Raw genomic sequence first — 24,578 nt, forward strand, 5'->3', positions numbered from 1 at the left:
TCCTTTGCGCTGGGATTAGTGTGATTCTAAATACTATACCAATTTACCAAACTCCATTATTATGCTCTTCCTAATTTACCAAATATGGCGATGCAATCTTTATACTGTGTAGACAAATCAATACTCATGAACAAAAATACTCTAATAAAGACTCATTTGTATATTTATATTGTTTATCTAAATAATGTAAAGTAATGCTCATTAAGTACCAAAACACAACACCAATCATAGACTGTCACAAAGCAAACAACATCAGAAGAGAAAATGACAAATTCATAATCAATGACAATGCATTAAGGAGTGGATAGGAGAAGAGACAAAAGATTCAGAGACAAAATACATTTGCAAACGTTATGCAAATTCAGATATCAGGTTATATACAACCCAATTGGGAAACACTATCTCCTGGCCAGGGAAACAGCAAGGGCCCCTCAAGAAGATTTAAAGAGGCAAACAATAAGTTAGCAAACACAGGAAGAACAGCAAACCGACGACATGCAATGATCTCACCCCAACAGTCAGCAAAGATGTCCGTCCAAAGACCCCTCCCTCCAGGCACCTCAATTATACCCTAAAACCCAAAAGACCAACCCACAGAAGTATCTAACTTAGGTCATGCTTCACATTTGATTGGTTAAGGAAGGGGGCGCACTGTCACACCACTCTCTACGCGCACATATGTTTTAAATACTTCTTTGTTTTAGACATCCATATGACATCAACTTTTCTCTCCAGGAAATAAAGTTCAAGTCTAACTATTCCGCTGAGCCCCTCTCTGCAGAGGAAGCTTCCCTCCACGTTCATAACATTGTTCCTTTCATTCAGATCTTGGCAGGCACTCAGGATTCGAAGGACTAAGTCAGGTTCCTCTTTACTACCTCTTGCTCACATTTTCTCATTTTTTCTAGAATTTAATTTTCAACGCAGCTGACTGTCTGTCTGTCATGCAGAATGAAACCCATGCTTGTTTCTACAATGAACAAAACACAAATATATATTTTTCATTTGAAATGCATTTCTCTACGCACCAACCCAAATGTTGCATGTATTCCCCCACAACACATGTTAACGTTTGCATTGCACTAAAACAGCATTAGTTCGCGCTTGCGCAGAAGCATTTCCCCATGTTAAGGTTTTTCTTGTTTATTTTTCACTGCATACGGTTAGTAAATGTTACTGAGGGTTCAATCCGAGTCTTGAGTGAGCTAGCCTGGATTCGAACTCCTGATCTGCAGATCACTGCATTTGTCAGAAGGAAGCAAGTAGCTGAGACATCCTGGCCACCCATACGAATAAAATCTACCCAAGGGGGTGTTGAAATTTGAGCGTACACTACTGAAAATGCTGTATTAAAGTGTACGTGTTGAAAATATATTTTCATTACTATTACCTATTACATGCGTGGGAACAGTTTGAGAGTTAGAATACAATTCTAAATTTTGCCTGCCACTAGAAAATTGACTTGATTCAAAATCGATGTCATTAATGTAAACGTTCTATTTTCTGATAGGATCCTAGGAAAGCAGCTTGTGTTCCCAAAGGATGAAGGATTCCAGCATGTCCAAAGCAGAACTTCCAGCTCTGTGTACACAAGATCATTCCCTGACCTCTCTGACAGCAGCAGTGACTTGAAAGAGTATGGAAATCCCTTATTTCTGTCTAATATTCTTTTTCAAAAAATCGAAACTGTGTCCCGTGCAATCGAATTGTAAATGTAAATATGACATTCTTTTTGTCTAATTTAGAACAAAATATGACATTTCCATTGAAAGACATATGCCTAGTGTGCTTTCGTTTGTGTTCTGTGCGTGGAGGGTATTGATATCGTTGAAAACGTATTTAGAATGTCTAGAAGCCTGAGAGTAACATACCCTGTGTTCGCCCACCTAGCTTCAGCGCCAGAACACTCCCTGGAGTAACACAGTGCTTTACAAATCCCTTTTATTACCTACTGGCGGTGGCCAATAGGTAGTAATAGTTTGGATGTAGTTTCCATAGGAAGAGCGTTTTTTCATTTGCCAATAACTTTGGCGTTGTTTGCTGACTCTTCGCGAAATTTTCCAAACTAGTTTAACGCGCACTTCAGCTGCTATCTTGAAAATATCCTGACGATCTGTCAAGCAGGCGCCAAGAAAAAAAGGGTGGGGTCCCAAAATGCTTTTGCTCCATGTTAATTTCCATAGGAAACTTTAGACACGGCTACAGCTTAAACTGCTGAACGAGTTTCACCAAATTTGGCACAAAGTTATCTCTTGGTCCAGAAAGCACTCTTTTTATTAAATGGTGTAAATCCATTCAGTAGTTTCTGAGCTACTTAAAGAAATTCCCAGTTGTATATCTAGAGACACAAGCGATCCGCGAACCCTCCCAATCTCAGGTACACAGCCCCCTGAAGCCCCAGGAACCCCCACCTCCCCGGGGCCATATCTAGTAATGTATGGGTGGTCTACTGCCCCCCGCCCCCCCACGCAGCCCCCGGACGCCACCTCCCTGGGGCTAATTCAGATAATGGCAGGAAGCACAAGGCCCCCCGCAGCCCCAGGGACCACCACCTCCCGGGTACTATATTAAATAATAATGCATGGCTGGGCACTCCGGCCCCCCCACACAGCCCTGGGGCCTGCCACTTCCCAGGGCAACTCTATTAAATTACATACAGGGCAGTGCTGCCCCCACTCCCCAGGGGACGATTACCTCCTTGGGGCTTAATTAATGTTGGAGGGGGGCTGGGTGGCCCCCCCATGGAGCCATAGATGGCCCTGGAGTCCGCCACCTGCCAGGCTGACTCCAGCAATGTCCCGGTGCCTACCCCGTGACATTCCAGTTTGCCATGCTATAGCAAACAGTGCTTAGATTTTAACAAGCTATGCCAGAAAATGCTCTCGCTTGTTGAAAGTGGGGCATGTCTGTTTCCCTACTTGCTGTGAAGCGAGCATGGAAACAGAGATTACTTTGGGACCCAGGGAACTGCATATTCAGCCGCTCCCTGGGTCTCAAAGCAATGCCGGTTCCCGCTGAAGGCGAGGAGCCAGCAAGGGGCGTGGGGTCTTGAGGCTCCCTCACGGTCCCCAATGTGGAAAAGATGGGTGCCCCGAGTTGGGACCGGGCACCCACACTACAGGCTGGGCCCCGGGGGATGGGGTCCCTGGGGCCAAAAATGATCCAGGAGTGGAGCCGCTCGGACCCCTTCCCATTGTATTATAAATAAAAAATGAAGGACCGGCCCTGGGGGATGGGATCCCCAGGGACTAAATCAGTCTGGGAGCGTGGCCGCGTCCTCCCCCCTCTTGTTTTTGTAATTACTTTTTTTATAAAAAAGGTTAGGCCCCGGGGGATGGATTGGGTTACCCGGGGCCCAAAATGGTTCAGGTAAGGCGGGCTCTGTGGCCCCCCCTTCCTAAAATATAATAAGAAAAGTCCTATTTAGTGGGATTCCTGAGAGCTGGGCGGAGCCCTTTTTTACACCACTCTGCAAACACGACTACTAGTTAAAAAACCATTGAAATTCACTGGAAAAATCAAAGGTTACAGTGAGGTTATAGTTAGGAATCAGCATTTAAAAAACCTTAGAAATTCACTTGAAAAAACAAAAGTTACAGGGACGTTATAGTTAGGGTGAGATTTCCCTCGTACAAAACCAGAGTAATTCAGGCATTATAGTTAGCTGAGCACCCACTGATACCCCCATGTTCCTTTTCATGCACCCACTCCAACTACCACACTTCCATTCTCAAACTCGTTCCAACACACATCACAAGTACTTACACAGCCAGTCACGGACTCATAGACCAACACAAACATCCACTCACTCAGCCATACAGCCACTTAGACACCAACTGACCGACTGATACAGACAACCTAGTCATTCACTGAGACACCTAATCACTCATTTATACCGTCAGTCACGCATCTACTGAATCATCCATACAGGCACACATACACCCACTTATTCACCAATACACCTTGATGTGTTTATATATAAGATATATATATACATATATATATATATTAATCCAACGGTTCAAAAGTCATGAATCACGCTCTCAGATTCCCAAAAACGCCACACAAATCAGCAGAGTCCAAGGGTGTTTATTTACGTGATCAAGGCTTCGTGGAAGCCGAAACATGTAGTAGGTGTTAATAAACACCTTTGGACTCTGCTGATTTGTGTGGCATTTTTGGGAATCTGAGAGCGTGATTCATGACTTTTGAACCGTTGGATTATTTGGAGTACCGGCGTGCTCTGCCGGCATTCACGCCACCTCCCGCGGAGCCACTAAGCAACCCTTCAGAGCAGCTTTGTGCCTCTGGATATATATATATATATATATATATATATATATATATATATATGTGTGTGTGTGTGTGTGTGTGTGTGTATTTAACACTCATAAGCTTTTTCAAAACACTCACAGTCACTGGATGATGTCATCAGTGATGTCATTTGAGATGTCATCAGTGGTGTCATTTGAGAGGTCATCAGTGATGTCACCTACCATGTCATGAGTGATGTTTATGTGAGGTCATAAGCAGAGCATTGCAGGGCATGTGTTATAGTTAGCTCTGCTATTATAGTTAGCTCTGCTATTACAGTTAGCTCTGCTAACTATAACCGCTGAATTTCTCTGGTTTTGTATGAGTGAAATCTGACCCTAACTACAATGTCCTTGTAACTTTTGTTTGTTTCTGTGAATATTACACATGCATTCACTGATAGAGTACATACAAGTTGTGTGCAAGCCTCCAACACCTTATCAAATTCATTATTATGGTTATTGTTGTGATGTGGAGAAATCAACCCTCTAGAACAATCTGTTGGGGAGGACACAAGTTTTTGCAAATTACTATTTGTTAGATATGGGATCTCTACTTGGCCGAGCCTTGCGCCAAAGACAGGCAGAGACCACCACTCTAATCAGGGCAAGGGAGTTACACGCCAAAGATAACCCCTGCTCACCCTCTTGGTAGTTTGATACGAGCAGTCAGGCTCATCCTGGAGGCAATGTGTAAGGCATTTGCGCAACACCCACACAGCAGCAACCCTTTTGGCACACCACAAAAAGGAACTCCACACAAGGTTATATAAAATAATAGCCTTTGTATTATCAGAAACACATTAGAGTAGTAATCACACAATATACACTGTGCCAACTGGCACTAGGCAATATTTACAAGGGATTATATACACATGACTGGGCCAATCGGGCCACGGACAGAATCTTTAGAAAAGCACAAGTAGAAAATGTAAAAGCACAACCAGTAACTACTGGCAAAATTAGGAACTTAGCATTAGATCCTGCAACAGAAATCACCTTATGCAGTAAGCATCATATTTAGCCTAAAGCACATTCTGCACCAACCTCATGGGTATAAATCGCATTAGGTACTGAACTAGATTAGGCCCAAACCTCATTAGCATTATGCAATAGGCATCACAGCAGGCATTACCTGCATAAATACATTATGCAATAATCATGAAGCAGAACACATTGGACATCACATTAGAGCCTTGCGCCCTACCAATACTTAACTGACCCCTTGGTCAACTGGCCTTCCAATGGGGCTCAAATGCCCTATGTCCAGAAATGTCAGGGCGTAGGTAGGGCTACTCAATTATCCCTAGGGCCACGAAAAGCTGCAAAGCCAAGGTGCACAACGGCACTAAGCACGGGGTGTACTCACCCCCCTCTCTCTTATGAAAAACAAAATGCCCCAAAATGTTGCAGCTGCCTTCACTCTTGCAGGGCAGCTGGGGATCAGGCACAAATAAGCACTGGCACTACAGTGCCTGGGGAGCTCTAAAAATGCTCCCAACTCAGCCCCACTTTGCAGTTTCCCGCTACGGCGGCGCACACATTGGAGTCCCCTCGGGGACTCAGAAATAAACAAAAAAAATGCCAAGACGTTGCAGCGGCCCACAACTCTGCAGCCACACGCAGGGCTCTCACCGTGGTCACGGGAGCCCCGCCTCTATACAGGTTGCTTCCTTACTCCGGCCGCGCTGCTCCTCTTTCTTCCAGCCAGCACGACGCGGGGCTCTCTTCACCCGGGCCCCCTCCTGGGACCCGGGACTCGGATTTGGAGCCTGCCAAGCTCCAGACCTTCCTAGTGTGGGGTGGGCTGCTGCCTGGGTCTTTGAACGCAGCGCTTCCTGCTGCACGGCCCTTCCGCTTCCGTCCGTGAGGCCCTTCCCACAACCAGGCGAGCTGCGGATCCCGGGTTCATCTCTGTTTGGGATGCAAAGAGAGGTAGGCTCCCTCTTAATTTAAAAAGGATATAAAGCGTGGTGGGCGCCCGTTCACAACCAGCAGAAACGCGGGGTGGGCACCCGCTGTTTAAATATGCCAGAAAGCAGCAAAGATGCGGGGTGGGCTCCCGCCTAGAAAATAAATTGAAAAGGAGGCAGAAAAGCGGGGTGGCACCCACTCAAGAGGCACAACTGCGGGGTGGGCTACCTCCTGAGCACGGGGAAATCCCTATACTGGGGATTCCCTCTTTATGATGGCGCAGCTCAGCGCTGCAGGCACGCACTCCTCTCCCTTTGTGGCAGATGCGGGGTAGGCTCATGCCAGAAGGCACAAATTGCGGGGGAATCCCCAGGCAGCAGCCCGGAGTTGCAAACAAAAAATAGAAGCGCTATGTAAGCGCTAGGGCAAAGTCTCCAGTCCTCTCCCCAATGCAGGGAAAACATGCCCAGAGTTCAAGTCCAACAGTCCAGGGAAAGCCCTTCAGGAGAAAGGCGCAAAGGCTGGGCCCAGGCAGGCCAGCTCACACGGCCCTCCAGCAGGGAGGCAGTCCCTAGTGGTGGTTCCTCCTGAAGCCCAGCAGCAGGCCCCCCTCAAGTCAGGAATAGCACACCAGAACAATTTCATGGCGTCACAGCCCCTTCATTTATACACCCTTTTCCCTTTGTCTGTAAGCACAGGGCTGGGGAAACGAGTTGCAACTGGTTTGGGGAGCCTTGGATCACTTTGTTTTGCTCAGCTCCTCTCTCCTTTGTCAGGTGGGGGCTCAGGGATCAGATGCATCACAGGAGGTGGAGCCGGCATTGTGGAGGAAAGGCACAGCCCTATTCAGGTCCCAGGTGCAACTCCTCCCTCCCATCTAGATGCAGATCTCTCTATTCACCACTGGGCTGACTCATCCTCGCTCCCGAAGCCACTAACACCATCCAGCACCTGTCAATCACAAGCCAGACATGCAATTCACATCAGGCAGGCAGACACACCACACACAGGAATGCCAATTTCTAAAAGTGGCATTTCTCCACCAGTCACCATACATCTGCGCACACAATTATGCAGCATTTATTCTCACGAGTTCATACACACTAAACTCTCCCCGGCACTCCTCTCATACCAGGAATTACCATGGACACACATATCCCCCTTGCATTCCTATGGGAGGGCAGGCCAATCTCACCACACACACTCAGAGCAAGCACGCACTTTACACTGGGCCATAGTGCTAAAGTGCGCAGAGGCCAAAAACTACTAATATCAGGTCACAGTAAAGGCAAAATGTTTTAGGGGTGATCCTGCCAAAAGGGCCAAGTCCAACACTATTTTTAAATGTCTTAACAGTTATGCTGGTGGTATTCAAAACCCAATGATGTTCTCTTAAAAGTACAGTTTTCCTCTTGCGTTCAGCAAATCAAAAACCGAATCTAATTTTAAAAGTTTAATTTGAGGACAAATCTTGTGCTAACTACAGAAGAGGTCTTTAGCTTTTTATACATGAACTTATGTAACAATCTTCGTGGACTCTCCACATTTTTACTCCCTGTACCTTTTATTGCAGGCTCTGCATTTCAGGCTCTAAAGTCATTCCAACTGCATCTCCACTGCACAGAGATTCAGAGTTGATTTCCATTGGGCGATCTTCTATTTCAGATTCATCAACGTATTCGTTTTTGGAGGAGGAAATCTATGATGTTGATGGAAAAATCGAGGAATATCTTGCATACGACAGCAAAGAACAGTAAGCTGCTGAATTTTTAATAACAAGCAGAGTCATAGCCAGTAGGTCTGGGATTAATGTGGTAACACATGCAAACATACGTGCAGAAATTATATTTCCATGCAATAAGATGTTAACTCCAAACCTGTTGGCCTTTTTAGTGCCTGGTAGTGGTATTGGGTGATAATGTTATGAAAGGAGTGGGGTTGCTGGTAGTACTTGTGGTATTGGCAGCGAATTGGTTTTCTGTGGTATTATTGGTGGTACCTGCATTTCTGGTATTAGGGATGATGTGATATTTGTGGAGATAGTATTGGCAGTGTCATATTGGTGGTGGTATTGATGGCTGTGTGGTATCGTAGATTGTATTGGTGATATTGGCATTGTTGGTGGTTTTGGTGATTGTACTGTTAGCACTGATCTAGATATTATTGGTATTGATGGTGTCAGTAGTACTGGGGTGGTCGTAATATTAGTGTGATGTTGGTTGTGTTCTTGATAGGAGTATTTGTGAGGTATTTCGGTTGATGTGGTATAGGGATTGTATTGAGTAATTGGTGGTGGTGGTATTTGTATGGTATTAAAGGCCGGGGGTGGTATTGGTGTAGCTCATGTTGATACTGATGGTGTTGATAGCATTGTTGGTGTGTTATTATTACGGGTGGTATGGTATTTGCAGTGGCATTCATAGCCGTCTTGGTGGTGATTGTGGTATCAATTATGGTATTGATGTGGTATTAGTGATATTGGTGAATGTGTGCTATTAATGCTTTGCTTTAATATTGGTGGATCTGTTATTGGCATAGATGATGTGATAAACAAAAAGCAATTAGGAAGCTATGTTAGGGTCAGACTCACATCCAAGTAAGGAATGACAAAAGCATTTCAAAAATTCAAATTGCAGTAAAAAAAAAATAGGGATTGCTTTGTGTATACAAGGCATGTAGGAGATGAAGAATGGCATGTGACCCAAAAGTTGATCATTGAGTGTACTGTTTTAGACATAAAATAGTTCCTCATGCGTTGTAATGCAAGAACTCCACCAAATACAGAATGGTGCACTTTACAGCCTATACCTAGATGGTGAGGAAAGAATACTCCTTTGAACTGACCTAAGATGTGATTAACAATGTATCCAGTCAATGTCTGAAAAAGGTTGATTTATTTAAAGGCAATAGAAATACAGATAAATACAAAATAAATGCTTGTTTTCTGATATACATGGCAAATTAAAGTACTCAATTAAAGTCGCTTGCAGTCCCGTTGATTCATTGCGAACCATGAGTAGTGTTTTACATCATGTAATGGTTCCTGAATTTGTTTACAATTTCAGTGACGATGAGAACCTGGAGCAAAAGAAAGCCCAACTTCATCGAAAGAGGAGTAAACGCGGCATTCCACCAATTTCTCCTAACGCCTGTATTAAAGATACTGTGGCCGCAGAAGTGTTTGATGACGTCTGGAGAGATGTGGTGCGCAGTTTGGAAGAGTTAATAACTAAGGATTGGGAGCTTGCTCTCGTCGGTAAGGGGCTCTTTTCTTCCTCAAAGCAGCAGCCAGTGAAGTATATTGTTGGCAGTCTACTATTTCAGATTTATTTTGTGGGTTCTTATGCTGAAATTGTGAGTTTTTTAACCCCAATGTAGCCTGCGGCCTTGGATGAGCGGTAAGCCCCAATCACAGCGCTATACAGCAGGGACACACAGGCACTTCTTTATCCGCTCGGTGAGTGATCACATGCGATCACCGCCTGTTTATTTATCCCCTCGGCCTGAGCACGTTCGCGAGGGGTGCATATGGATACCTTTGAGGGGAGAGGCCGGGTGGCTCTCTACATCCCTCCCTTCTTTTAATCAAAACATGTGATCAAGGCTCTGGGGAGCCGAAATGTTATGACGACTATTCTGCTGAAAATAAAATAATTTGCACCAACCTGGACTGGTCCGTGTCCATGTCTATTGGGAAAAGAGGCGAGGATCGTGTGCCACTGGCTCAATATATATATATATATATATAGGTAGTTATAGTTCTGACCTATTATGCATAGGAAATGCACAACATTCTATTCCCAATAACTTTGGCGTCGATTGATTGATGAATCTTTGCGAAATTTTCCAAACTTTTGGCCAGCTCTGGTCCGCTCCTATCCTGAAAGTTTCGGGGTGATTCGTCAAGTGGGGGCCGAGAAAAAAGGGGGGTCCCAAAACGTGTTTTCCCCATGCAATTTCCCATAGGACCTTTAGCCACAGCTACAGCCCGAACGCCTGAACGGAATTATGCCAAATTTTGCAAAGTGGTAGTCCTTAGTTCAGGCTTGTGCCTTTTGCTTATATGGTGTCAATCTGTTCAGTAGTTCCTGAGAAAATGACAGTTAAAGTCATTTATATATCTATGGGTGCGGTGGATCGGCGGAGTGTGCGAGGATTGTCATCGTACCATAAGCGCACCCTTCCGATCACGCACTGAGTGCTAATTGGCTGTCAAGTGGTTGTCAACATTCGAAACCAGGAACTGTTGGCAGCCATTTTGTACCTCGGTAGAAGCGAGGATGAGGAAGTCAGTGGAATATGTGTGCAAAACGGAGACAGGGGGCAGGGTAGAAATAATTTGACCCTATAGACCTGCTTAGGGGGTCCCAGAAGGACCCCCAGGGCCCACAATTATAATTTTTTTTTAAAAAACCCGGCAGGTGCATGTAGGGTGCGCGGACTGTGCCGTAAAAAATAAATAAAATAAAACAGTTTTTTATAATTAGTCCCGGGGGGGTAAATACCAGGGGCAAAATTATAAAACTTTATGTGGGGCCCAGAGGGGCCCCCCAGCCTCGGGAAACGTCCCCCCCCACGGCTATAAAGAAAAAAATGGTGGGGTAAGGGGTCAAAGGTCCACAAAGCCGCGGGGACCACCCCCCCCTAGGGCTTTCTGTATTGTGGGAGGGGGGCTGCATGGCCCCCCTCTTGGAGCTCTCGAGGGCCCCGTTACCCCCCGGGGCTACAAAAAAACCATGGCGGGGGGCTGCAAGGTCTCCAAAGCCCCAGAGACCACCACTCCCAGGGGCTTTATGTATTGTGGGAGGGCTGGCTCCTGCAGTGTCCCAGGGTGTCCATCCCGCCCTCCCATTGCAAGGAAATCTGTTCTGTGTTTCAAAATTTAAATCAGATTGCTTTTCCACATGGGGAGCTGCATGTTAGTAGCTCCCTATGTGGAAAACTAATGCCAGCTCCCAAACGCGTAGAAGGCGCTGGAGTCGTGCATCCAGCGCATGCACACCAAGGGGTCGCACTGAGCGCTGCGCTGGGTGCGCAACGTTTACTTTTACCGTAACAAAATAGCCCCTATGAGTAATTTCTAATAATCCCGGGGACCGTATTTCCTGGGTCTTATAAAAAATGTTGGGGACCGTGGGGGGAGCCACAATGCCCCCACGGTCCCGCCGGCTCCCCGCTTTTCTTTGGGAACCGGCATTGCTTTTCCGCATGGGGAGATGCTAACTTGCATGTGGAAATCCAATCTGGTTTGGATTTTGAAAGTGAGAACAGATTTCACTGCTGTGTCTTTCAAAATGCAAACTAAGTTTGCTATGGGAGGGCGGAAGGTGCGAGACTCCCGCCCTCTCATCGCAAACAGCAGTGTTCCGGGGGTAGGCACCCCGAGACACTGCAGGAGTTGGCCCCGGGGCGTGGCAGTCCCCAGGGCCTTCGAGGGCTCCAGACAGAGGGTCACGCAGCCTGCCTCCCACAATACACAAATCCTCGGGGAGTGGTGGTTCCCGGGGCTTGAGGGGGGTCGTTGAGACCCACACACTTTTAATTTTGCAGGGGTGGCCTTGGACGCGAAAGTGGTGCAAGAGGGTTGTAAATCTGGTACACAGTGTTTTGTTTTACTTTGGTTTCCTTTCTGTAATGTAGAGGATCCAGGGTAGATATAACGGTTTCTGTACAGCCAGTACTTTATAGCCCTAACACCAAACGGCTTTCTGCCTGTTACCATAGTAACAGTTCATGGAAAACTTACGTGAGCACAGAGGTTAGAAGTTCACCACACTATGTTGCTAATGGAAAAAGTTACTGTGCTGGAGTTTTAAAACTTTTCCATGGGAACCGTTAGTCGTAGCTATAGACTCTGGTAAAAATCTGGTAAAGAGTTAGCCTCAGAATTATACTTCAAATTATCAATATCATTTCTTTTGGGGACCGTCACCCCCCCAAAAAAAAAAGAAGTATATACTTTTATAAAAATTAACTTTGATTGAAACAACAATAAATAACTGGAAATGTAACTTAAAGATAACAATATAATGAATAACTAGAAACATAACTTTAACAAAATGATATAATAAACAAAATGTGATATGGACTCCAATAGAAGTACGGTAGGTAATCTGCAAAACAAAAATGAAAATAAGTGTTTAAAATTAGATCGATGTGACTAAATGAGGTCAAACATTACAAGTCAAGGTAACACTTGGCGATATTTCCTTATTTTTACGTCTGCAGTGTGCCTGATACATTTCACTTGTCTTATAGGCCCGCGTTCACGAGTCGTCTGTATGGAAGTGCCTACTGTGTCAGATTTATACTATAGATTAACAGGTCTTTAAAATGATTTAGAGATGAGACAGAATTAGGTGAGAGATCAAGTCATTATGCAGGACTATATCCTTTAGGGCTTATATATAAGACTTGAGCCACTTTTATGTTACTTTTCTCATGTTGAAAGTGACGCAAAAGTGAATGCAAGGGGCTTGTAAATAAGCTCTTTTAATTCTAATGCATTTAATCAGAGGGATTGCATATCTACGCCGCTCTGCTTACCTTGTGTAAACACTGTGACCAACAGAGTTCACAACTTGAACTCCGCTTTGGTTCTACACGTCAGAGTGGACAGCAGCATCCATAACTTTAAAAGAGAAAGAGAAACGATGTAAGGGAGAGTGAGAGAGAGAGAGAGAGAGAAAAAACAACATTAAAAGTGTGAGAGAGAGATAGTTATAGATGGAGCAGTTAATACTGGAGAAAATACTTGTAGCTCACCTTTTGTCTCTGTGGTGTGTCCAAGCACGTGCTGGTTCATAGTGCACCCTCTAGTTTAGTGATCTGAAAGATAGTATATAGAGTTAGTAATAGCATAGTACATACAAATGCACACATACATTTTTGGTTTATTTATTTGTACACTCAGGATACTATATTACAACAAGTTCTACTGTAAGGAGGTGTCTGTGCATTGTTTTTTTCCAAAGTAGTATATCCCATACATTTCCACTGCATAGCGGTGAGTTCTCAATATTGGGTAGCTAGACTGTTGCACCCCATTGACTCATATAGTCCGGAGGTGAGTGTTTTTTTAGGAAGTCAGAGGCAGATTTAGAAGGTCCTTGCATTAACACAGGTTCTTCACCCGCTCAGTCCTTCCGGTACCACTAACTCAGTAACCAAAGAGGCCACGCACGTGGTGGTGGCCCCCTGTTCGGTGGTTCGGGCCTACATGAGGCATCCAAACCACCAGGATGGGCCATCACAGCGCTTGCGATGGGAGCAACTCTAAAATGGCGTACAGCACGTGCGCTGCATGGGTGTGGTGTGGGTGTATACCAGCCATGAGGGAGTGTGTGTGTGCCGTTCTGACAACTGGACCTGGAACTAAGAAATCACTACAATGGAAATCTGGGCAATGTTGCGTTTTTGTTTTTACCTGGAATCCTAAGTGTAGTGGGTTTGCCTGATGTATGCCAGTGCTGCGCAAGGCTCTGAACCATGATTCCAAAGCTATGGGCGTGGTCCCGTCGAGAGCTATATGAGAAATCAAGTGATTCGGGTGTCTGTTTTGTAGTGCTGACGTCACCCGGGTCTTAAAAGCAAATGTGTAATTATATCGGTAAAGATCCACAACTTGGCCAACATGGAAGATACGGGGTATCACTGACTCTATATTCATTCATAGTTGCATACATAAAATATGGTGGACATGACGTATTTCTGCGATTATGAATGTTTATTGTACATTCAGTGGAGTGTTGTAGCTGTAGTAATACAGGGTTGTGAAAGGTTTAAGTTGTAGTTTTTGGCACATGAAGGGCAGCTAATATATATATATACGTATGTGGTCATTGAGGTAGACTGTAGAACTTGGTGCTTGAAATCAGTGTTCGAGTCTCGGAGTTGCGTCCACATCCTGTTATTGTAGAGTAATGACGTAATGTACGCGTGCATGAAAAAGTATTGTAAATACGGTGCTCATGTAAATAGCTGATATACTATTGGGTTGATTTTGCACTATATAAATATGCTTTTAAAAAAAAAAGGAGGAATAGCCCACACTGACTGTCACAGGTACGATGGTTGCATATGTTTTTTATAGCACAATATAATGTGGTAGGGAGGAGGAGCAGCATTTTAAAACACAATAAATACACAGACACAGATAGATAGTTGAAATGGGTACGAGCACGTGTGCTCGACTCCATTTTATTACGTTGTTGTTGGTAACAAGTAGAATAGTAATCATGATATCATATACAGATATTGAATCATAAACGGTTTATGACTTCTGTTGTACAAAGGTAAAAGCATTGTGCTGTGGCGTTGAGTTCGGAATGGGCCTGTATCAAGGAGGCATGTGGTCATGGCGGCAGCCACGTGGCAGGCTGAGGACCTTCGCTGCAGCGGAGTCTCTTGTGTTTGCAGACGTGCAGCAAGCCCAAGGCGTAGCCTATGTATTTATACTCTTACGCTGGAGTTGCGTACGTTGGATCAGCCCACTCCGCTTCTGCTTAAAAGGGGGGGGTAGACAACACAGCTACACGACCAAGATATTCCCCAGAGTCCGATATAATATGGTTGCGTCCACTGTGCAGAACAGGTATCCTGTTTTGCGCTTCCTCTGAGGTAGTAGGGGGGAGGGGTCCGTGGGGATAGTTGTGGTGTTCGTGGCGCTGGAAATTGTGATTTTGTTGGGTGTCAGAAGTGTATAATTAGAACCTCGATCACATATTGCTCTTTAAACATGGGTGTGAGTTGAATGTAATTCACGCAGTACATATTCAACGTTCTTACCGCACTTAAATGTTGATGTTAATTTGATAGTGGTAAGTGGAACTATTACCTGATTTTTTAAGTACCATTGCAAATTTGGTTTGTTGTTGAAGATATGGGGAAGTGGTCAACATTATAAGTAGTAATTGTCATTTAAAAAACCTTTGAAATTCACTGAAAGAACCATAGGTTTCAGGCAGGTTATAGTTAGGAATTAGCATTTAAAAAACCTTTGAAATTCACTGAAAAAACCATAGGTTTCAGGCAGGTTATAGTTAGGAATTATCATTTAAAAAACCTTAGAAATTAATTGAAAAAAACATAGGTTTCAGGGGTATTATAGTTAGCTGGACATTTCACTCATAAAAAACCATTGAAATTCCTCTGTTATAGTTAGTTGTACTAACTGTAACTCTCGCGCCCGGAATCCACTGGTGATGATGTCACATATTACATCATTCATGACATGGTCAGTGAATTCACTGATGACATCACTGATGACATCTCAACTGACATCACTGACGACATCACTGATGACATCATCCACGTGACAATCAGATACACCTCAACATACACTACTATAATCTTTCAACACTCACTGTAAAATACAGAGTACCATATTTGAATCCATTGACACACCAATACAAGTATCTAAAAACCAACTCAAGTCATTCCTAGATCTACACAAACATGTAATCAATTACCTATAGATTCTCTCATACATGCTGTCAATGATCAATAGAACACTATCAAATATACTTATACATCTATATTGACATTACACACTAGCACACATCCTATTTACTTATGCAGTCATCCTACTCACTTTTGCAAACAATGGATCATACTTATATTTACACACTTATACAAACACCACTTCATTTATTGATATAGATAGTAACTCATACTTAGTGTGTTATAAAATCACGATTACAAGTATACAGTTATCCAAACAGTCACTCATGCAATCACTGAGTCTTATGTATACTTATTTATATACAACAAATGTCACATACACTGCCTTTTATTATTCTAGTTTGTTGGACATGTACCATTGAGAGTTATATTTGCTCATCAGCACAACCATATGCGTATTCACTCACCCAAACAAGTATTATAACATGTAGTCTGAACGTCATATACCTACTGAATCAACTATTGACACATCTTTGGGCAGTCACACATCCCCCACTGAACCACACACACATTCACTCTGCTATACAAATAATCAGTTAACTAATCAATAACTAATATACACTTTCACGTAGCTAGTAACCAAATTGTGCAGCAGTTTACACAACAACTGACAAAGGAATGCAGATATTCACACAGTTTAGTCACTATCCAATATATTTAGTGAGACACTATAAGTTAGTCAAGTAAACAGTCAATCACACTGCTACTAAATCCTCTATCCAGATATTTATATATATCCACTGATTCTTCAATGCAGATTGGTGTATATATAATACATATTTAAATAACAAACCAAAGCACATTCACTGGATGATGTCATCAGTGATGTCATTTGAGATGTCAACAGTGATGTCACTGACCATGTCATGAATGATGTAATATGTGACATCCTCACCAGTGGATTGCGGGTGCGAGAGTTACAGTTAGTACAACTAACTCTAACTATAACGGAGGAATTTCAATGGAGTGTAATATCTAATATATATATATATATATATATATATATATATATATATATATATATATATATATATATATATATATATATATATCCTACTGGCGGTCGCCAGTAGGTAGGTAGTTTTAGTTAGGACCTAGTTTCCATAGGAAATCCGCAATATTCTATTTGGATTAACTTTGGCGCCGGTGGACGAATCTTCGCGAAATTCTCCAAGAAGATGACCTGCTCCGCTCCACTCCTTCCCTGAAAGTTTGGGGTTGATCCATCAAGCGGGGCCGAGAAAAAAGGGGGGTCCCAAAACGTGTTTTCCCCATGCAATTTTCCATAGGACCTTTAGCCAGGGCTACAGCCCAAACGGCTGAACGGAATTACACCAAATTTGGCAAAAAGGTAGAGTTCGGTTCGCAGATCACCATTTTTGTTAAATGGTGTACATCCCTTCAGTAGTTCCTGAGAAAATCAAAAGTAAAATCATAGATATATCTTGAGGAGCTTACCGTAAGCTTACAGTACGCGTACCTTCCCGAGCACGAGCTGAATGCCGAGGCACAAGAAAGCAGAAAAAGCAAACGTGCAGAACGCAAAAAGGGGGCAGGGTAGAAACACCCTGACCCCCCTAGGCATGTTTTTTTCAAATTGGCCCCCGGGGGCAAAATGCAAAAATGTGGGGGGGCCAATCCCCCGCCACACTGCGGGGCAAAGTAATTATGATACCGGGGGCACACGGCCCCCCCGCAGCCCTGGGAACCGCCACCCCCCGGGGCTTTATTACTAAGTATGCGGGGGGGGGCTCACGGCCCCCCGCAGCCCCGGGGACTGCAAACCCTAGGGGCTTCGAATACATTTTTTTTTAAAACCTGTGTGGGGGCTCAAGCCCCCCCCCATGTGCCCCGGGGACGGCCACCTTCCCGGGGCACTAATATTTAAAATAGGGGGGTCTGTGATGGACCCCCCATCCCCGGGGACCACCATCCCCGGGGCTTTACAATTGTTGGGAGGGGGGCCACGTGGCCCCCCTCCTGGAGCCCTTGATGGCCCTGGGGACCGCCACCCCCCAGGGCCGGCTCCTGCAGTGTCCCGGGGTGCCTACCCCCGGGACACTGCTGTTTGGCATGGTAGGGAGGGAGCCTCGCGGTTCCCGCCCTACCATAGCTGAAACATGGCTAGATGAAGGAGCCACACCTGATGCCCTAGAGGCACTCCCAGAGGGATGCACAATACATAGACAGGACAGACCCATAGGTAGAGGAGGGGGCATTGCAATTGTAGTCCAGAAAAGTCTACGATGCCAACTAGACTACTCCCCCATCCTGGATAGTGAGGCAGGGAGCTTTACGATTAAAGTGAATAACAACTGCACGCTGAAAGGCATGTTGATCTACAGACCCCCAGGTCCCACAGCCAGGTTCGAGGAGAGTCTGGTTGAAAGCATTATTGAGACCGCGCTATGTAAAGATACATTTCTGGTACTCGGAGACCTCAATTTACACTTTAATAACCCTTCAGACAACGTTAGCAAGAATTTCTGTCAAGCATTAGGAGCCCTTCAACTGAATCAAATTGTAAGTGGTCCTACCCACCAGCTAGGACACTTGCTGGATCCCATATTCGTTAACTGGGGGAAGTAGAAGCTATGACCCCTATCCCCATTCCCTGGTCGGATCATCATCTGGTACCTTTCACTATTCGAATTCCTGAAGGTAGATCTCCGCAGCCAACGGCGCTGTATCATCTCAGGCGAAAATGGGCGACCTTTTCCCAGTCCAAGTTTTGCGAGGCGCTGACTATAGCAGGAAACCCTGGGGGGGATGATGCAGACACGGCTAACACCTATCTCTGTAAGCGCATCAACGAGATTGTACAGCTCCTCTGTCAAAAGCCAACCCTGGTGGCCGCGTTCAAAAAACCGCCCCATGGTTCAATGATGAATTACGAGACACGAAAACCGCATTGAAGAGAGCCGAAAGACTATGGCGTAGGGCTCTCTCCAAAGACACTAGAGATGCCTACTTGACTGAGAGACGACTTTACCATGGCTTAATTAGGAAGTCTAAAGCTGCGTATTACGCTACCAGAATTAGCGAAGCTGGTAACTCGATGAAAGAGCTATTTTCGCTCTACAAAACTCTTTCAAGTGGAAAATCAGCCACCATTCCTGATGATTGCTCGCCCGAGTCCTGTGATAGGATCGCAGATTTCTTTGCGGCAAAGATATCTAAAATCTATTCGGCATTTCCAATTCAACCCACTAATGGGATAGAATTTGTGGAAAGCCCAAGGGAATGGGGAGACAGACTTAGATTGACCAACTTTGTCACCCCGCCCCCAGAAGATCTCTTAAAAATTAGTAGATCTGTAAAGTCGGGATCTCCACGGGACCCTACCACCCCTAAACGCCTAGCAGACAGCCTAGTGGTTTTGGAACCCTACATTAGGCATCTACTGGACGTGCCTTTCAACACAAAGACCGTGCCCAAAGACTGAAAAAAGGCAGTGGTCCTTCCCCTTAGGAAGAAACCTACTATCAGTTTTGATAAACTCGAAAACCTATGGCCTATCTCTCTCCTACCCTACTTGGCCAAAGTGGCAGAAAAAACGGTTAATCTGCAACTAATGGATTTCGTGGACAAAGCTGCCTTATTGCACGACACCCAATTTGGCTCCTGATGGTGGTGGAGACCCTACGGCAGGGGGTGGATGAGGGTCATACTATGGCCTTCATCCTATTGGACCTGAGTGCGGCATTCGACACTGTAGCTCATTCCACCTTGCTACAGTGTCTGAATAGCGGAGAAATATCTGGAGCCGCACTCCAATGGATCCAATCCTTCCTGACTGGGAGAAGTTTCCAAGTCCGCCAAGGTGACCACTATTCCAGAGACATAGGATTGGGTCAGGGCGTTCCCCAGGGATCGTCCCTGAGCCCAACCCTTTTTAATCTTTATGTCTCTCCAGTGGCTCCGATTGTTGTGGGTCATGGACTGCAAATTGTATCCTACGCCGACGATACGCAGCTGGTTGTCTCCCTCTCGCGTGCACCCGGCCTTTCTATGGACAGCTTCAGGGCTTGCATGCAAGATCTTGCAACCTGGATGTCCACAAATTGCCTGAAACTAAATGGCAACAAGACCGAGGTGCTCGTGGTGGGATGGAACCCATCTGTTTGGTCGTCGGCGTGGTGGCTCCCATGCCTAGGTGAGGCCCCAACACCCCGGCAAGAAGTCAGAAATCTTGGGGTCTGGCTTGATGCAGACCTGTCTTTCGGGCCCCAGATAGACAGGGTGACGGGCGTCTGTTTCAGCATATTAAAAAGCCTACGGAAGGTCCTAGTTCTCCTCCCTACGTCCGCCCGTAGAACGCTGGTGCATGCCCTCGTCACATCGCGTCTGGACTTTGGCAATCTGCTGTATCTGGGAGTAACCTGTAAGGCAATCAGTCGCCTTCAGGTGCTACAGAATGCTGCAGCTCGCCTCATACTAAAACCTCCAAAAAGATCGCACTCCAAAGCTGCCCTTCAGACCCTCCACTGGTTGCCAGTAAGGAGCAGAGTTGAATTTAAATCCCTCTGCACCTGTCACCGTATCCTTGCTAAGAAGGCGCCTGCACCACTCCAGAACCTAGTCACCACGTATGCACCATCTCGCGCTTTGCGCTCCTCGCATGGAGGCCTATTAAAGGTCCCTAGGGTGAGAAGGGCCCGCATGGGAGGAAGATCCTTTCGCTACCTGGTGGTGAAGAGCTGGAATGCTCTACCTCTTGATCTCCGTCTGGATCCATCTGAATCTAGTTTCCGGAGGAAACTAAAAACACACCTATTTTCAGGATAGTCGGGTCCTCTCCTCACTTCCGCTTTTGAGTTTTTCAGTTAGCGCGGGGACACGCTTCTTAAAAGTATTTTTTTTTAAACGGGATCTGGAGGAGGCCACGCCCCCTCCCTGCACCTCTCTGCAAACGCGCCCCCTGGAGTGTTTGCATAGGGGGAACTAATTTCCCTCGCATACTTGGCGTCCCTGGGGGCCAACTAGCCCATCAGGAGCCTCCAGTATGGGCCAGGGGGCTCCCTTGCAGAGAGGTGTGATGAGGCCACGCCCCTTTTTACACTTCTCTGCAACTGAGCCCCCGGCGCGTACTGGAGGTTGCTGGTGGGCTAGTTTGCCCCCAGGGACCCCCAGTATGCAAGGGGAATTAGTTCCCCCTCTGAAAAAGCGCCAGGGGGCTGCATTGCAGAGAGGTGTTAAAAGGGGCGTGGCCTCATTACACCTCACTGCAACGCAGCCCCCTGGCGCATATTGAAGGTTCCTGGTGGGCTACTTGCCCCCCAGGGACCCCCAGTATGCAAGGGGAATTAGTTCTCCCTCTGCAAACGCGCCAGGGGGCTGCGTTGCAGAGAGTTATAATGAGGCCACGCCCCTTTTCACGCCTATCTGCAACGCAGCCCCATGGTTCATACTGGAGGTTCCTGGTGGGCTAGTTGGCCCCCATGGACCCCTAGTATACAAGGGGACTTAATCCCCCAACTGAGAATGCGGTACGGGGCGTGTTTGCAAAGTGGTGAAGGTAGGGGGCGGGGCTAGAGGTGATATGTGTGCAAACATGCCCTGTGGCGCGTTTTAAGTTGGGGAATTAATTCTTCTTCAATCCAGAGATCCCCTAGGGGCCAACTAGTCCAACAGGTACCTCCAGTAAGCACCACAGAGCTGCGTTGCAGAGTGTTGTAAAAAAGGGGACATGCCCTCTGAACACCTGTCTGTAACGCATCTCCCTGGTGCATACTGGAGGTACCTGGTGGGCTAGTTGGCTCACAGAGGACCTCAGGATTGAAGAGGAATTAATTCCCTAACCTAAAACGCGCCACAGGGCGTGTTTGCACACATGTTACCTCAGGCCCTGCCCTCTTCCTTCATTATTGAGCAAAATATTCCTGTAAAATCAGCCGAACTACGAATTCTGATTTACTCATCTGTTATCATAGGAGACGTCAGTGCTGCATCCTTGAGCACACTACTGATCCTGAAAAGTAATTCTAACCATACTTAAAATGACTTGAATTTCCTTCCATAGCCTAACATTGACTGGTTTCACTTGGAAATGTTTCAAAGTGTGAAGTTTTGGAACTTTAAAAAATTCCTCTAAAATCAGCCGAACTACGAATTCCGATTTACTCACCTGTTATCAGGAAAGACCTCAGTGCTGCATCTTTCAGCCCACTATTGATCCTGAAAAGTAATTCTAATCGTAGTTACAGTAACTTGAATTTCCTGCCATAGGCTAACATTGACTGGTTTCACTTGGAAATGTTTCTAAATGTGGAGTTTTGGAACTTTAAAAAATTCCTCTAAAATCAGCCGAACTACGAATTCCGATTTACTCACCTGTTATCAGGAAAGACCTCAGTGCTGCATCTTTCAGCCCACTATTGATCCTGAAAAGTAATTCTAATCGTAGTTACAGTAACTTGAATTTCCTGCCATAGGCTAACATTGACTGGTTTCACTTGGAAATGTTTCTAAATGTGGAGTTTTGGAACTTTAAAAAATTCCTCTAAAATCAGCCGAACTACGAATTCCGATTTACTCACCTGTTATCAGGAAAGACCTCAGTGCTGCATCATTCAGCCCACTACTGATCCTGAAAAGTAATTCTAATCATAGTTACAGTAACTTGAATGTCCTGCTGTAGGCTAACATTGACTGGTTTCACTTGGAAATGTTTCTAAGTGTGGAGTTTTAGAACTTTAAAAAATTCCTCTAAAATCAGCCGACCTACGAATTCCGATTTACTCACCTGTTATCAGGGGAGACCTCAGTGCTGCATCTTTCAGCCCACTACTGATCCTGAAAAGTAATTCTAATCGTAGTTACAGTAACTTGAATTTCCTTCCATAGGATATCATTGCCTGCTATATAAAATATATATAAATTAAAAAAAAAAAAATTCAATTTATTTAAAAAATATGGAATGTAATTAAAAAAATAAAATATCTAAAAATAAATAATTTAAAATAATGTAGTAAATCAGTATAAAAAATATAACAATACATTTAAAAATTATCATTTACAAAACCTTTGAAATTCACTGAAAAAACCTTTGAAATTCACTGAAAAAAACATAGGTTTCAGTCACGTTATAGTTATAAATTAGTATTTAAAAAACCTCCGAAATTCACTGAAAAAACCATAGGTTTCAGCCACGTTATAATTAGGAATTAGCATTTAAAAAACCTTAGAAATTCACTGAAAAAACCATAGGTTTCAGCCACGTTATAGTTAGGAATTAGCATTTAAAAAACCTTAGAAATTCACTGAAAAAAACCATAGGTTTCATACATGTTATAGTTAGCCGGACATTTCACTCATACAAAACCATTGAAATTCCCCCGTTATAGTTAGTTCAGCTAACTATAACTCGCGCCCCTGCAATGCACTGCTGATGACGTCACATATTACATCACTCATGACATGGTCAGTGACATCACTCATGACATCACTGATGACATCTCAAATGACATCATTGATGACACCATCCTTGTGAAGGAGAGGCAGACCTCCTCTCAGCGTAATATAACCCTTGATACACACATTCAAAAATAGAAACTAAAATTAAAAAAAAAATGGAGATACCAATATCAGTTAGAAAAACCTATTCAGTAATTCCAAAATCTACATACACATCCACTCATTCACCAACAGTTCTATATAGTTACTCATACATGTACTCACTAATCATATGTATTCATACACCTATACATCCTGTTACACACCGACACTCATCCATAGAGTTACTCACACACATACTCACACATGCAAATAAACTATCAAACATCCATTTATTTGCATATACAGTTATACACACACCACTACACTTACATTTACAGAAACGTACACATACTTATTCTCTTAAACAATCACTTATAAAAACACATACTTATTTATACAGGAACTCGTCCAATCTCTCACTCTCACATATAATCACTTATATACATCAATACTCACATATACTAGATTAAAACATATGTAGTTACTCATAAAGATACTATTGAGACAGGCATTCACTCACTAACACACCCATAAACACACTCATCCACCTATACAGTCCTGCACACATGCTGTCTTCAAAACACATACAAACAGTGAGTCACTCATTCATGCATCTATACGCTAAGTAATATCCCCACCAAACTATACAGACACTCATACTGATACTCAAAAAACAAACTAATAACCCATATACACACTCATGTAGCTACTTACCAACCCATGCAGCCACTTATAGACAAAGTGAGACACTGATACAGATATTTACATATTTAAACATTACTCGCTAATACATGTATTTACTAAAATACACTTAATAAGTCAGTTATGCAATAATTTTTACAAAAAAACATCTATTAAGACACTTATTTACCCATTTATTCTTCCATCGACCTTTAGATATACATATATAAAAAATATTTATTTTTCAGAAAGACACACATTCACTGGATGATGTCATCAGTGATGTCATCAGTGATGTAATTTGAGATGTCATCAGTGATGTCACGAGTGATGTCACTGACCATGTCATGAGTGATGTAATATGTGACGTCATCAGCAGTGCATTGCGGGCGCGCGAGTTATAGTTAGCTGAACTAACTATAACGAGGGAATTTCAATGGTTTTGTATGAGTGAAATGTTCAGCTAACTATAACATGTATGAAACCTATGGCTTTTTCAGTGAATATATATATATATATATACATATATATATATTCACTGAAAAAACCATAGGTTATACACCATATATAGTTAGGAATTAGCATTTAAAAAACCTTATTTTACTCACACAAAACCAATGAAATTCCATATATAGTTAGTTGTACTAACTATATATCGCGCACCCGCAATCCACTGCTGATCATGTCACATATTACATCATTCATGACATG

At 44.2% G+C, this 24,578-nt stretch overlaps 1 protein-coding gene across 1 annotated transcript in view; it reads left to right on the forward strand.

Moving 5' to 3' along the window:
- The window catches only part of LOC144821265 (protein FAM149A-like), a 212,666-nt gene that overhangs the window by 74,469 nt on the left and 113,619 nt on the right, over positions 1–24,578 (forward strand). The window contains exons 5-7 of the mRNA XM_078678089.1: positions 1,511–1,636; positions 7,801–7,980; positions 9,293–9,483. Coding sequence (XP_078534215.1) covers positions 1,511–1,636; positions 7,801–7,980; positions 9,293–9,483 — 497 coding nt within the window. The remainder of the gene's footprint in view (positions 1–1,510; positions 1,637–7,800; positions 7,981–9,292; positions 9,484–24,578) is intronic.

The sequence above is a fragment of the Lissotriton helveticus genome, chromosome 2_2 (assembly GCF_964261635.1).
Source record: "Lissotriton helveticus chromosome 2_2, aLisHel1.1, whole genome shotgun sequence".
NCBI classification, from domain to species: Eukaryota; Metazoa; Chordata; class Amphibia; order Caudata; family Salamandridae; genus Lissotriton; species Lissotriton helveticus.